At 42.3% G+C, this 16,343-nt stretch overlaps 1 protein-coding gene across 3 annotated transcripts in view; it reads left to right on the top strand.

The window, feature by feature from the left end:
- The window catches only part of LARS2 (leucyl-tRNA synthetase 2, mitochondrial), a 271,915-nt gene that overhangs the window by 172,265 nt on the left and 83,307 nt on the right, over positions 1-16,343 (top strand). For all 3 annotated transcript variants that reach the window (XM_060162179.1, XM_060162177.1, XM_060162178.1), the window contains 2 exons: positions 985-1,074; positions 12,022-12,165. In XM_060162179.1, coding sequence (XP_060018162.1) covers positions 985-1,074; positions 12,022-12,165 — 234 coding nt within the window. The remainder of the gene's footprint in view (positions 1-984; positions 1,075-12,021; positions 12,166-16,343) is intronic.

Here is a 16,343-nt window from a genome sequence, read left to right as displayed (position 1 = left end):
AATATATAGAAAAATAGAGAAAAGAGCCCAACCCCTAGATTTAACAGTTGTCATTATTTTGTCATATTTGCTTCACCTATTTCTTTAAACCTCTACTGGATAAGAATTTTAAAGAACATACCTACCTTAAGGTCTGGGAATATTTCCACCACATTCCCCTTACCCCCACCCCATTCCCTATTCCAGTTCATCTTGCAGACCTGTGTAATTTTTCTTTTTTTTTTTTTTTACGGTACACGGGCCTCTCACTGTTGTGGCCTCTCCCATTGCGGAGCACAGGCTCAGGACGCGCAGGCTCAGCGGCCATGGCTCACAGGCCCAGCCGCTCCATGGCATGTGGGATTTTCCCGGACCGGGGCACGAACCCGTGTCCCCTGCATCAGCAGGCAGACTCCCAACGACTGCGCCACCAGGGAAGCCCTGATAATGCTTTTTAATGGGCCTTCCTAAGTAGACTACAGCATGATTCACATAATGGGATAAATGGAATATAATGAGTCTAAAAGAGCTACCAGTCCCCAGTTATATATAGAAGCACAGGTTTGTTTTCCAGTGAGGATCATACCAAAGCAGGCAAATATTCTTCTTGAATTTTGTGATTGCTTCTAAAATGAACAACGTTTATGAATTAGCTTCTTGGCCCCCCAAATATGTTTATGCTGACAAGAATGGGAGTACCCAATTTTGTACAATGTAATTCAGCTATTACTTGCATACATGGTGGGTGGTGCTGTGCAAAAGACTTATGTCGAGTTTCGCATCATTAAACATGCCCTGGGAAAGGTGAGGGTGGGTTTCGATAACATCTCTCTTCCCAGAATAAATTGCTTCTTCCCTTACTTTGCAAATTGGTAAAAATATTATAGGTTGATAAATATTTTTGCAGTGTGATTGCTTTTCAAAATTGAATTGCAAAGCTGATGCATATGTTGGGAGAGGGGATATTTACAATGGCCTATACCTGATTTTCCCCCTCTTTGGCAGGAAATAACCACGTGTTTACCAGATTACTACAAATGGACTCAGTATCTCTTTATTAAACTCTATGAAGCTGGACTGGCCTATCAAAAAGAGGTACGTTAAAGTTAGCTCTGCTTTTAAGATTCTGTAAACCTTCTCCATCTTCTTAGAAGACATCATTGTTAAATAAGGAATAAAATAAACTCTGTTTGCACAGTAGCAGTGAAAATGTACACAACCTCACATTCATGAAATCAATCACAGCGGGCCCAGAGAGTAACTACTGTCTGGCTTAGTTTGGTGCCTCCAGGACAGGGCTTGAGCTTCTTTCACCCTTGAATTCCCAGCACATAACAATGTCTGTAATGAAGTCAAGAAGGAGACTTAGGAGGAACACGTTTCTCAAATCCTAGCTACCTCTCATAGATGTGTGCCGGCTGGTGACAACCTTTAGGAATCATGGTTTCTCATCTGCTGATGGGTGATAATATCTTCCTTGCCGGGTCTTGGGAAGAGAAAGGTAATATTTAAAGAACAACAAGCACAGTGCCCACACCTAGTGGCCTCCCAAGAAATGGAATGCTTCTTAAAGCAGGAGGTCAGTAATAGTAGATAAGCCTTAGATGGCAGGAGTTGAGAGAAAGAGTATCATCACATGGCCTAGAACTGCACCGTCCAGTATGATGATAGCCATTAGCTGCATGTGGTTGTTGAAATTTAAATTTAAAGTAATTAAGATTAAATAATATTAAAAATTCAGGTCCTCAGTCATACTAGCCACATTCACGTGCTGGTAGCTAGTGTTGGACAGCAAAGATATAAAACATTCCCATCATAACAGAATATGCTTCCACGTAAGAAAAGTACCAGATAGCACTGGTCTAGAAAATTCAGAAGTACCAAGTAGAAAACTCATTGTACCGTTATACTTCAGATGTTCTCCTTTGACCAGAGGGATTTAATGACATAGAATTATATTTACTTTTCTGTGGGTCACATCACATTGCTTCATCTTGCAAAGAATAGTACTTATAATATCATTATTTTTTAAATATAAAACATTTTACAATCAGTATAGAGACTCATATAGAAGGCTCAGTTTAGAATATGAGAATAACACAAAATGTCTTAAACCTTGACAACATAAAAAATAACATAGCTAACAAAAATCAGGAGGTGAGGGCTTCCCTGGTGGCGCAGTGGTTGAGAATCTGCCTGCTAATGCAGGGGACACGGGTTCGAGCCCTGGTCTGGGAGGATCCCACATGCCGCGGAGCAACTGGGCCCGTGAGCCACAACTATTGAGCCTGCGCGTCTGGAGCCTGTGCTCCGCAACAAGAGAGGCCGCGACAGTGAGAGGGCCGCGCACTGCAATGAAGAGTGGCCCTCACTTGCCACAACTAGAGAAAGCCCTCGCACAGAAATGAAGACCCAACACAGCAAAAATAAATAAAATAAATTAATAAACTCCTACCCCCAACATCTAAAAAAAATCAGGAGGTGAAATTGGGAAAGAGAAGTAGAAGCAAGCGTGAGATGATCCCTACATCTTTCATAACAAGGAGTCATAGATGGAGAATTAGAGATTTATGTCTATTTTTTTTTTAAGTTGAAAGGTAGCTATTAAAGCTAAAACTAACAAAGGTAGCAAAAACTAGAATAGGGGTCAGGTGGGAGGAAGGCTGTATGACTGTGCTGAATATCTCATATTATATGGTAGAGGGTCAGCAGAACTGTCTAAAGATAGTATATCAGGGACTTCCCTGGTGGTGCAGTGGTTAAGAATCTGCCTGCCAATGCAGGGGACATGGGTTTGATCCCTGGTCCGGGAAGATCCCACATGCCGTGGAGCAACTAAACCCATGTGCCACAACTACTGAGCCTGCACTCTATAGCCCGCGTGCCACAACTGTTGAGCCTGTGTGCCGCAACTACTAAAGCCCATGTGCCTAGAGCCTGTGCTCCGCAACAAGAGAAGCCACCACAAGGAGAAGCCTGCACACCGCAACAGAGAGTAGCCCCCGCTCACCACAACTAGAGAAAGCCTGCATGCAGCAACGAAGACCTAATGCAGCCAAAAAAATAAACAAAATTAAATCTTATTTAAAAAAAAAAAAAAAAGAATATGCCTGCCAATGCAGGGGACATGGGTTCGATCCCTGGTCCGGGAAGATCCCACATGCAGTGGAGCAACTAAGCCTGTGTGCCACAATTACTGAGCCTGTGCTCTAGAGCCCATGAGCCACAACTACTGAGCCTATGTGCCACAACTACTGAAGCCCGTGCGCCTAGAGCCCATGCTCTGTAACGAGAGAAGCCGCCACAGGTAGAAAAAGCCCGCACTCAACAATGAAGACCCAATGCAGCCAAAAATAATAATTATAATAAAAAAAAAAATAAAGATAGTATATCATACTTGAGGTAGTACAATTTTATTACTTAAAGTTATAATAGTAAATACCAGAAGAACTAAATAACAGAACCTGCTAAAAGTGGAGAAGTATTTTAATAACCATTGCAGATAATTATGAGTATTCTCCTTTGATACTACACCAAAACTCAACAAGTGGTGGGTTCTTAAAGGTCAGTTGCAGTGTTGAATCTAAATATCAATGAACTTTTTGTACTCTGTTATATTAAAATGTGTTGGCCTATTTTACACTTTGAATGAACGTTGTACCCATGCATTATTATTATAATGAACATAGTTTTGACCTGCAGACCCCTTGCAGGGGTCTCAGGGACCCCAGAGGTTTATGGACCACACTGTGAGAACCACTGTACAGCATATACAATCCCTAACCCACTCTCATCTTTAAATTAAGGATATTAAAATATTGGTTGTTTAAAATATTATGTTGTTATATTTGTTTTTTTAAAGAGACTATTCCGTCCCCATTAACATCTGGGATAAATTGAGAGTGAGAACTTTGTGGAACTGAGTCATACTGATGTTTAACCACTGTAGAGCCTCCTGGGTCAATTTAATTTCTTAACACACCATAGCTGTTCCTATGCTCAGAGCCCCGTTAGGTGAGGAGTGGTGAGAGACGAGTACCTGTTCAAAGTGCTGACTGCAACAGACCTTTTGTGTTGTTAAAGCTTTATTTTCAGAAGTTAAAAATATGACTCCCATACAAATATAAAATGAACATGTGTCAAGGATTTTATTCAACTCATTAATTAGTGAGAGAACCATTTGTATGTTAAGACTGGTTCAAATGAGATTTCAAGGAAGGGTGGTTTATAGGGTCACAGGCGTGCTGAAATGAATTTACTAATAGAATCAAAACTGCTTAATGTCCGTCCTACAAGGCATAAACCTAATTCTGGGGACAATCTTTTCTGTGAGACAGAAATCATTGGCATTGTCTTTGCATGGGAGCCATTTGCATCGCTCTCAGACATAAAGCGTTTTCGTAGCTCTGAGTTTTCTGCAAGTTAACCTCTTCTTTTCACCTAGCAGGGCTGTAAAATAACTTAATAGTGAATAGGGAGTCAAACAAAGGTACACATCCCTAGAAAATCAGATAATCCCTGGGGGATGTGGGTCTGCTAGCCAATCCCAGCCTACACTGAAGGAGCAATCCCTTTTGCCTGTTTCTAAGTTTTGGATAATTTTTCTTAGCAGCATTATTCAATATCCAAAAGCAAAAGGGTAGGAAGAGAATTGGTGGGAAAATCATCAGATTTCCACTATGATCAACAGGTTCGGTGCTGATCTAGCAGCCTGGCAGACACCTTCCCAGAAGAGCCTCCCTTGCTCAGGTGGATTATAATTATACCCAAAGGGGGTTTCTACACTGGAATCACCCATGGGTCCAGGCAGAGGGAGTAAGAGATCATGAGCTACATTGTGTATTCCAAGTGATAGCAGGAAGGACAAACAAAAATTGAAGTTATAAGACATGAAAAAGCCACAGCAAAGCAAAGGGCGTCCTGCAGGTAAAACACAGGAAAGAGTGAACAGTTCTTTAAAGAGTGTAAGCAGTCGTACACAGCATCAATTAGATTAGCCAGGGTTACCTATCCTCAGTTGCATAGTTACTATTTATATGCATGGGGTATGAAATGATGTGACATGTTAATGTAATAGTGTAAACATTTCTTGCATGGAGCCCTTGGTTGTGTAATATCCCTTTACAAGACACTTGATTTTTTTGTATCTATTTATTGTATAGTTAAGCTGACTTTTTGAATATATTGAATGTTTATTATAACATTTCTTCATAGGACACTTGCTTCTCTGTCTCCACACCCCGGGTTTGTTCATGCTGCTTCAGTTCTAAGCACATCAAACCCAAGTAGGAAGCTTAATCTCATCACTATTGGGTTGGATCCAAAGCCAATCACAGACAGCATCTTCGGAGCTGAGTAACTTTTCTGATGATGGAAGGGGTTTCTGGGGCCCCCCATTGCACAAGGATGACCATGCTACTGGCTCCAGATGTCTCTCTTCTCCCCAGTTGTTTCCAAGTCAGTGTGACACTCCGCCCCCCAGCCTCACAATCTGCATACCCCTGGAGAATTTGGTCCAGTTTTCCCCTCTGACTACTTCTCTCATGGGAACAGACTGTATTCCTTTCCTGTTGCTGCTGCTGTAACAAATTACCACCAACTGGGTCGCTTAAAACAGCACAGATTCATTGTCTTACATGTCCATGAAATAGGTCTCACTGGGATAAAAATCAAGATGTTGGCAGAGCTGCCTTCACTCTGAAGGCGCTAGAGGAGAATCTCTTTCCCTGCCTTGTCCAGCTTCTGGAGGCTGCTTCTGTCATTGACTTTGAACTGCTCTCCAACTTCGAAGCCAGAGCGTAGCAACTTGAAATCTCTCTGACCTGTGCTTCCATCATCACCTCTCCTTCTCAGACTCTGAATCTTCTGCCTTCCTCTTTCTCTTATAAGAGCTTTTGTCATTACTTTGGGCCCATCTGGTTAATCCAGGTTAATCTCCCCATCTCAAAATCCTTCATTAATCATATCTTCAAAGACCCTTTTGCCATGTAGGTAACATATTCACTGGTTGCAAGTGACATGGGCATCTGGATTCTGGATGACATAGGGTGTGGACATCTTTGGGGTGCAATTGTTCTACCTACCACCCTCTTCTCCCCACTTTATAGGGTGTTACAAGGGTAAAACAGATGAATGCTTGTGGAGAGCCTGGGATGGTGCCTGGCACAGAGTATGTGCTTAATAAGTGCCTGTCTGTGCATGCCTGCAGGTACCTGGAGTCATTATGATATTTATTTATTTACTTATTTATTAAAGAAGGTGTTGGGGGGTAGGAGTTTATTAATTAATTTATTTATCTTTGCTGTGTGGGGTCTTCGTTTCTGTGCGAGGGCTTTCTCTAGTTATGGCAGGCGGGGGCCACTCTTCATCGTGATGCGCGGGCCTCTCGCTATCACGGCCTCTCTCGTTGCGGAGCACAGGCGCCAGACGCGCAGGCTCAGCAGTTGTGGCTCACGGGCCTAGTTGCTCCGCAGCATGTGGGATCTTCCCAGACCAGGGCTCGAACCCATGTCCTCTGCATTAGCAGGCAGATTCTCAACCACTGCGCCACCAGGGAAGCCTCATTATGATATTTAAATTGGAAAAATAGAAAGTTAAAAAAAATCCTGAAGGGACTTCCCTGGTGGTGCAGTGGTTAAGAATCCACCCGTGAGCCACAACTGCTGAAGCCTGCCCTCTAAAGCCCGTGAGCCACGAATACTGAGCCCGTGTGCCACAACTACTGAAGCCTGCGTGCCTAGAGCCCATGCTCCACAACAAGAGAAGCCACCACAGTGAGAAGCCCGTGCACTGCAATGAAGAGTAGCCCCCGCTCACCACAACTAGAGAAAGCCCACATGCAGCAACGAAGACCCAATGCAGCCAAAAAAAAAAAAAAAAAAAAAAAAAAATCCTGAAGCTTCCTGGCTAATTCTAAGGCAGGCTGTCCATGGGAAGTTATCACAGAAAAACAATGTAGATTATTTCACGGATTTTCATTTAGAAAGATAATGTTCTTATTGCTAACTAAAACTTGCTAACATTGACTTAAGTGTTTTTGGTGTATTAATGTTTAAAAGTCACTATTAAATGACATGATCTTAAGAAAAAAATCATAAATAGAATGCAAACGTGCACAATTGGTACATTGTTTGAAGATCAGAGTTAGCTCTAATCCAAAGTATTTTTTCCAGGTAGATCTCCTTTTATTGGATAGCCATTTTCAAATTGGCTTTAGAACGTAAAACATATTGGGACTTCCCTGGTGGCCCAGTGGTTAAGAATCCACCTTCCAATGCAGGGGACGCAGGTTTGAGCCCTGGTCTGGGAACTAAGATCCCACACGCCATGGGGCAGTTAAGCCCTGCGTTGCACAACTAGAGAGCTTGTGCACCACAATGAAGAGCCTGCGCGCTCCAACGAAAGATCCCGCGTGCGGCAACTAAGACCCAACACAGCCAAAAATTAATTAATTAATTAATTAACAATTTTTTTAATTAATAAATAAAAACATATCGATATCAGTTAACATTCTATTCCTGGGGTTTATTTCAAAATATAAACTTGAAATTAACATTAGAAAGTTAATTTACTTTAGAAAGACTGCATATAGCATACTTTGTAAAGCATATTTGGCAAAAAATAACTCACATATTAATACTTTTCCTCTAATGGCATTGTCATAACTTACTTTTTTAAAAGAAGATAGCCTTAATTCTTAAATTTAGTTCTGCTACAAGCTGTATAAATGGACATTTAGGGAAAGTATTTTAGCAGAGCATTACAAAACAGAACCAGAGTCTTTAAATCTTGTTCTTAACAAGCACTGTCCATCAGAATGTTTATTTTCCGTGCAAAAGGGAATCTCTTCTTGCTCTCACAGAACAAAATATTTTCAGCCAAAAATATGAATATAGAGACCTCTTCTTGGGAGAACATTAATTTCACCTCTTTGGTTTAAAAATAAATTATTCTGTGGATGTAGCTAGTAGAGAAAATGATGCTGTGTTCTACTTGGACATCCTAGAGACCTGTGGAGTGCCACCTAATTTATGAGTTTGTCTTTGGTTGTCTTTATGATTTCAGCGGCAGCTGCTTATAGTGCTATTTCACCTACCTAAGCTACTTAAAGAAACATGGTGGACAGACAGGCAGCCTTTCTCAGTCTGCCCCCTGGTGGCTTTGGAAGGTGGTGGCAGGTAACAAATAAACTGGCCTTGGGAACCTTCCACCCCCCATTCTGGACTGAGTCCAAATTCAGGCCCATTCTAGATGGAATGGAGCAAAATCAATTTTGAGAATTAGATCCTTTAATAAGATCTATATGGTGTTCCTTAATTAAATAAGCTTTTGTTGAGAAAAAAGCTAATAGACCCTGAGGAAATCAATACCCTAAAACATATATTTTACCAGCCTTCTGGAACGTGAAGCTACATGACAGGATACTCAAAAAACATCTTCAGTCATATAAAAGAAGAGCTTGAGGAGAAAGAAGCAAGGGAAATGATGGAGAGCAGCCAAAGGCCTGAAGAGTGATGCCTTGGCCAGGAGACAAAAACATACTAATGGAGGATGTGCTCTAGTTGGGACTGGCACCCTGTGAAATGGGTGAGGGCCAGGGACGCAAGGGGAAGGAGAATCCAGGGGAAGAGGAGGATGAGATGAGAAAGGATGAGACTTGGAATAGGAAGCCTGCTGGGCAACAGGCACCACAGCTGCTGTGTTGCGGAGAGGAGAGCTGATAAACTCAAAATCAGGATGAAATTGCCTTGAGAATCCCCGATGGACCCCGTAGTCACCCACACCTCCAGGAGCCTAACAGCCAAGAAGGGGAGGGGGAGGAGGCAAAAATGATGCAGCACCCACAGTCACTGTACAAAACTGACCCTGTGAACATGGCTGATTCTTGTTTAGAATCGTGTTGTTTAGAATTGTGATGTGCATTTATTAAATGCTTTCTGAAAGCTTCCCACAAATCACTCAAACAGACAAAAAATGTTAATCTTAGTGTTTAACCTTTGATCAACCGGGGAAGTTCTCTTATTTGGGATGGCTCATTCTGTGATGTTGCCAGATAACTTGTGTGAGGGAAGCAGTGGGCAAAATCGACTAGAGTCCAGTGTTTTTGCAAGTGTTTTAATGATTTCAGTATTGATTTAAAGTTGATTTCAAAGTACAGAGATAGGCTGTATTTTACTAAGACGACTAGTTCACTCTAAGGAGCATGGAGTTGGCTTCAGGAGGTGATAGAGACCAGCATCAACCAGTGCAGTGACTACAGTCAGTGAAGTTGTCCAGAAACTATATTCTATGTAGCAAGACTGTGCTTGCTTAAAAATCAGGGCATCTATCAAAGTAAGTGTTCAAAATGTGAAAACCCAAGAATGCCAGATGAGAGAAGACAGACTGTGGCTTGAGGGGAAGCTGTAGGATAGAGACCATTACGTAAGAGGAGACCCGGAGAAAGGTATTTGGGAAGCAACTCCAGGGCTTCAAGAGGCCACAGGTGCTGTGCACCCTGGACCCCACAGGCCCTACATTTTGACCACCCATGGTTTTACCGCCAGCAGAAAGGCTGAGTCTGAACCCTGAAACTCTGTGCTTGAGGTGGATCACAGTCCTGGGAAGAAAAGAGAGAGTGGGTTCTCACAAGGATGCATCTTTGATTCAAGACTTTATTTCCTTTTGTGTTTTTCCTCTTCTCCACCCCCAAGACTTTCATTGCGGGAAAAATTGCTTTTGTGTTTTGCTTTTATTTGTCTTTCGTTCATTACCAGGGTTTTATTGCATTTTGTGACCTGGAGTCTGAGAGATGCCAGGCCATGTGGGAATGTTGACAGGAAAATAAAGTCCTATTTGTTTTTGCAATCTGCAGTGCTGAGTGTTTGCTTCTCCATGTCACCTGCAGGGGGCAGGAGACAGAGGTGAAGGCATATAGGGCTTTTTTCCCTCCCTTTCGTACTTTATACCATTTTAGTTGTACATGGGGTTTTTTTTGGGGGGGGCGGGCTTTGAAGGAGCTGTCCTTGTTACCAAACAATACTTGGCTCTTTCTTTTTATCTTTTATTTTAAGTGGTGTCCTTCCCCCAACCCCTAATATGGGCAATGATAATAGATAAGTAAGTCACCCTTGGTTTATCCACCTCAAGTTTTTAGGTCTAAGGTAATTTGTCCTATATTTTGTCTATATTTATGGATTCAAGGATTTGGGGGGTCCTAGAATCAGGGGAGAAAATCATTCAATGCATGTCTTTCCCACTCCGACTCTAGGCTTCACAGGCTTAAGTTTTTCAGTGGATGTACTACTTTTTAGTTGTAAAATCACAACCCATAGATGGGTTAGCCCCTCCTCCACTCCTACTTTTTATGTAATTTTTAGATATGTCTCTGAATCAGTCAGGGTCCCAGCAGGAAAAAGAGGGCCTACCCGAAAGCAGTCACTGAAGAAAATGTAATGAAAATACTGTCTCTGGGACTTTCCTGGAGGTCCAGTGGTTAAGACTTCGCCTTCCAAAGCAGGGGGTGCAGGTTCGATCCCTGGTCGGGGAGCTAAGATCCCACATGGCTCGCGGCCAAAAAACCAGAACATAAAACAGAAGCAATATTGTAACAAATTCAATAAAGACTTTAAAATAAAATGGTCCACATCAAAAACAAACAAACAAAAAGACTGTTTCTGTGCAGAGTTCAGGGAAACCCACAAGGGATGGTCAAGCACCTGGCACTGGGAACAGAAGGAAGCTTTTGCCCACCCCAGGCAGCAGTGGCGGCATCGGGAGCCATTACTGGAACTGGGAGAGCAGTAGCTGGAGCAGTAGGAGAGGCCTGCCCAACGGGGGCCGTGGCCCAACTGGGAAGAAGCCAGGGTGCCTCTCATTGGTTGAACCCAGCCAGAGGGCAAGGGTCCTGGTTAATGTAGGCACAGGGGACAGCTTCCTGGTGTACAGAACAGGGTAGAAAGAGGATTTGGACGGGCAAATTGACAACATTCAGCACAATCTCTTATTAAAATTGCTTATTAAAATTTTAAAAAACAATGTGTATTTTACTGCCTAAACATGTCTCTGTACTCATTGCCTTCTTTGTACTCAGTTGTACCTAAATGTCATAAAGGAGTGAATGTAGATGGCAGAGGTACTTTAAATGAAAATAGAAACGAATTAGAACTCTATGGAGAGAAACTTCATCATGGTTAAGACTACAGGTTCTATCAGCCAAAGAAATCTATAGAGAGAGATCTCAGAATATTGTTACCTTTTGCGGGGGGGCAGATGTTGATTGGGAGAAGGCACGACAGAATTTTCTGGGTTGCTGGGAATGTTCTATGTCTTGGTATGAGTGATGGTAGAAACTGATTGAGCTGTACACTTAAGATTTATCCACATTACTCTATGTATGTTATACCTTAATTTAAACAGAAGTTTTAAAAAATTGCAAAAATGTTTACAGTTCCTAGAGACCTGAGTTCCTACCTTGCTATCTCTGCCACTTACTGACTGTGTGACCTTAGGCAAGTTATTTAATCTCTCTGTTCCTAAGTTCCTCCTCTGCAATATGGGGATAATAATATTCTTACCTCAAAATGTTGTCCTGAGGATTAGAAGAGCCAACCTTAGGAAAGCACTTAGCACAGCGTCTGGCACATGGTAATCTCTCGGTAAGCGTTAGCTATTTACATTAAAATAAATACATTGTTTCCCCTAAAATAACCCAATTTTGCTAAGTTCTAGGTACCAGTTTTTCTTCTTTTCCTCTGTTTACTAAAATTTCCAATCTGCAAGTCCATCCTTTCATACAAGCAGATTGCAAACTTGAGTTAGACACATGCTTAGAGCCTCCCTTCCCAAACCTATTCTAATAAAATGAAAGCACAGAGGCAGTTCACATTCTTTTTTTACAGCTTGCTAGTGGCTTCCTTGCCACATGATGCTCCAAGGAGGTGCCCTCAAGTCTCAGAGCAGAGATACTGCCTTTGCGGACCCTCTCACATGTAAGGAACCTCAATATGATCCTATTCAGTATACTTACCAGATTGCATCATTTTGTTTCATGAATTATAACAGGCCTTGGTTAACTGGGACCCAGTGGATCAAACAGTGCTTGCCAATGAGCAGGTGGATGAACATGGCTGTTCGTGGCGTTCTGGAGCGAAGGTGGAACAGAAGTACCTCAGACAGTGGTTTATTAAGACAACTGCTTATGCAAAGGTGAGTGTCAGCCTGGAGGCTCCCCAGTAATGCGTACATGTTGATAGGCAACACCAAGGTCTTCTCGGTATTGGAGAGCCTCACTGTTGGGGGTGAACTCTAGTTAGAGCTGTTAGAGCCATGGGTGTGCAGACAGGAAGCACATGAACCTCAGGGTCACTCACGTAGAGGTTGATGGATTTGGGTCTTTCAGTTGGAAATCAAGAATAGCACCTGGGGGTCATTGTAGGCCATTGTTTGCTGACCTTTCAACATATCGTTGTACTGCCATAGAGGCCAAAAAACATTCATCTTCATCTGCAATTATATCAACAATAAAGCTAGAAAGGAAGAAAGTATCTTCACCTGTGCAGTTCTAGTAAGACCTCCGGAAAGACAGAATGACATTTCAGAGAGTCCAGAGAAGACCATCTAAAAGGAGTGAAGAGATGGCCAGTCTCCATGAGGGAAGGCCAGGGTGAAAGTGAACTAAGCCAGGAACCAAAGCTTTGGACTTTAACTCTTGTTGTGTCTCTGATTAATAGTGTAAACTGATGCAAGTCCCTGCACCTCAATTTCCTCATCAATAAAAGGAGAGGGTGCGACCAAGTGGTCTTTAAGGTGCCTCTGGCTTTTTATGTTTTCAGGAATTCAAGGCAAACCCAACCATTGAAAGGGGGAGCTTGCTTACTAAATCACCAATAGCCTTGGCAAAATAACTTGTTCTGGGTATGCCAGAACCATTCTGTGCAAGGTATTCTTTGAGCCTACCATGTTTCAGGATATGGAATTGAGTGATCACTCCCTGAAACTCCAGAGAAAAGTGGTTAGAGCAAATCAGGGGCATTTCCCATGGCAATTTGATAATCTCTGTATTAGCATAAGACAGGAAGTAAGCAGGATCTGAAAAGGTAAAGGCATCATGAAGGGCTACTGATGGTATGTCATGGTAGTTCTTACCCTGGGGTAGTCACCATACAAAGGATAGTTGTACCTTTCCATAGTAGCCCATGGGTTGCTCCATCACAGAGAGGGTACTGGACTGAAATGGACTTTGGGTCAGATCCAATACTGCACTTCTTATATGCAAAGAAAGCACAAGTTATAAATAACCTCTGATCACTACAAAACTTTGCTGAATTAGAACTGTAGTACACCAGCTCACCATACCAATGCCATATGGTTATATGACCTCTAGTTCTCTCATTCAAAAGACATGTCTTAAAAATGAGACTGTTTTCCCTTTTTAATTTATTCAGAATGTAGCATATGGATTTGGAAAACTACTAATTAGAACTTGTTAACATAATGCCTTACTCCTTTTAAGCACACTAGTAGTATTGAGAGGCTGAATAATAATAAGGAAGCTGAGGACGTTGCTTTCTATAACGTCCCAGGCAGTGAGAGCCCCTACTTGCTGAGAGTTGGGGTCGACTGCATTACTGGGAGGCATGCCAGGTCACCTCGCAGACCTGTCAGATGACTCTGTAATAGGCACTGGTGGAAAGGCCATCTAATTGTCCTCTGCCTCTAATTGGAAATGTAATAATCTAACTGAGTGGCATTATTCTTTAAACTGTCAGCTGTGAATTTTCAGCTCTTCAGCAGAAATGGTTAGTTACCATGGTGACTTGCATGATTCTTGCTGAACTCCAGTGAAGAATTATTGAAAAAGCTGAGTTTGGAGGTCAACACTTGGTTTGCCCTGAAAATCAGGAGAAGAGGGGGTGGCATGGGAGGTAGGGGTGGGCAGAAATCCATGTTCACTGCAGGTCCTTGGCTGAGGGCTGCACATGCACAAAGCAAGACTTCATAAGGCCTAATAGAAAATGATTACTATGAGATTGAGAGGAGAACAGAGATACCAGGGGGCTGCACAGTGCTCTGAAACCTTGGAGTTATGGCCCAGCCAAAAGTACACAGTTAAGACCTCAGAAAGGCTATATATTACAAGTGTGGATGACACCCTAGGACCAAGGACAAAATTAAAATAGACTCACCTTAATTAAAAAAAAAAGTAAGCCTGACAGTTTCAAAAGGAACTTTCAGAACAAAACTCAACACCTTTAAAAGGAAACAACATAATCCAGACTTTCTGCAAGGTTGGTTTCATCTGCAATGTCTAACATATAATAAAAAAAAATTACTAGACTTGCAAAGAATCAGGAAATTGTGACTCATAATAAAGGGGAGGAAAATGGAGTCAGCCCAATAGAAATAGATCCTGAGATAATGGAACTTAAAGGAAAAGATCAGTGGACAGGGGAATCTCTGAAGAGAAATGGAAACTATTTTTTTTAAAAAAACTGGAAATCTAGAACAGAAAAGTGCAACTTCTAAAATGGAAAATTTATTGTTTGAGCTGCAGAGGGATGAGTAAGGGTTAAGTAGGCCATAAAGCTATAGGGGAACCCCCATCCCCCCACATAGAGAACATAACAAGTGGTAGCCCTAAAACAGAAACGGATATGACAAGTTTGAGAAGCTGAAATAATGACAGTATACCTGAAACTAAGAGAGCCAAGAGGAGAAACTCAAGATAGGGCTGGAGAACCTGAATAGGTGGTTAGGGGCCAGATCAGGCAACGCCTTTTAGGTCTTAAGAAATATGTGCTTTATCATGGGGTCCCTGAGAAGCCATTAAAGGATTCTAAAGAAGGGAATGACATGGTCAGATTTGTGCTTTTATAAATTCACTGTGGAAAGGGCAAGTGTGGGTGCAGAGAGACTAGTTAGGAGGTTATTGCAATCGTCCAGGCATGCATAACTTAGACTTAGATGGTAGTGGAAAGAGATGGGTAGGTTAGAAAAATATTCAGATGGTGAAATCTGTAGAACTTGGTGATAATGAATGAGAGTGTGTAGGAGATGATGTCATCAGGAAAGACCCTGACTTGGACACAAAGTGAATGATTAAGCTACTCACTGGGATAGGGAGTCCTGGAAGAGACATAGTCCTGACGCTTTTGAGTTTGCAGTGGCCATGAGTCATTTGAGTAGAGATGTAGAAATAAATGATGCTTGGATAAATGGGTCCAAAACTTCAAAGAAGATCAAATGAGATAGGACATCTACTTTAAAACCTGGTATAACAGTAATAGTGTTGAGTTAGTGATGAGGTCCTATTTAGATAAGGATGAGATATTGAGTCAACAATGCTTTTAGCTGCAAGTAAATAAAAACTCAAGCAGTAGCTTAACAGATGGGAGGTTACTTCCCACACAAGAAGTCCCAGTTGCTGGGACCAAATGGGGAGAGGACTCTGAGTTGGCATTTCTGTGATTCTCATGACCTTTCCTTCCTACCTATTACTCGTGGTTGCAAGATGGCTGCTGCAGATCAGACATCACGCTTCCATTCAAGACAGAAAGAAGCAAAAGAGGCAGTGTGAGTGACTAGAATGCAAGAACTTTCCCACAAACCCAAAGCCAATTTCCACTGATGTTCTGTTAGCCCCGGTTGTGTCATGTGACTACACCCAGCTTCAAGGAAAACTAGGAAAGCAGGCTCAGGCTTTTTAGCTTCTATAGTCAAGATGGTTGGGGGAAGGGGATGGGGAATGGGTGCTGGGATGGCTGGTGAGCTGTGCCTGCCACAGTTATCTTTAGAGCTCTGTATTTACATCTAGTTTTGCAGCTCTGAGGGCTGCCTCTGTGATGTACAGCTGGTGGTCTGCTTGGAAGCATGGCTGTGAAGGAGCCCTCCTTTCATTCACTTAACTTCCAAATTATAAAGACGATGCCTGATGTAAAAATTACAGGGAACCCTGAAATATAAAAATCCTTTATTAAGGCTGTTCTGTGACGTATTTGATTTTCCTCCCTTTACCCCCCCCCCAACCAAGTCTTCCTAGGATTGTTTGCTTTATGAAACGTTAAAAGTGATTTCAGCCACTCGTTCTGTGAAAAAGAAAACTGGCAGTAGGAGTATCTGAAGAAAATGAATTAGTCTTGGCAGAGATGTGTGGGAGGATGCTTGTGGGCAGCACCACGAGGTGAGAGGAAGGGGAGGAGGGCGGATTGGAGACTTACATACAGAAAGCAAGAGGGATTCAAAGCAGGATGGAACGAACACTTCAGTTCCTGACAACAGGGTGACGATTGGAAGACGAGACAAATAGACAGCTTCACGTTTGAACTTTTCTGATAGATTTGTGGTTTTGGTTTCTGTGCGGCTTCCTTTAGCCCCCAGAGGCTGAC

The sequence above is a fragment of the Lagenorhynchus albirostris genome, chromosome 10 (assembly GCF_949774975.1).
Source record: "Lagenorhynchus albirostris chromosome 10, mLagAlb1.1, whole genome shotgun sequence".
In the NCBI taxonomy this organism is placed as follows: Eukaryota; Metazoa; Chordata; class Mammalia; order Artiodactyla; family Delphinidae; genus Lagenorhynchus; species Lagenorhynchus albirostris.
This window is presented reverse-complemented; position numbering and strand designations above follow the sequence as displayed.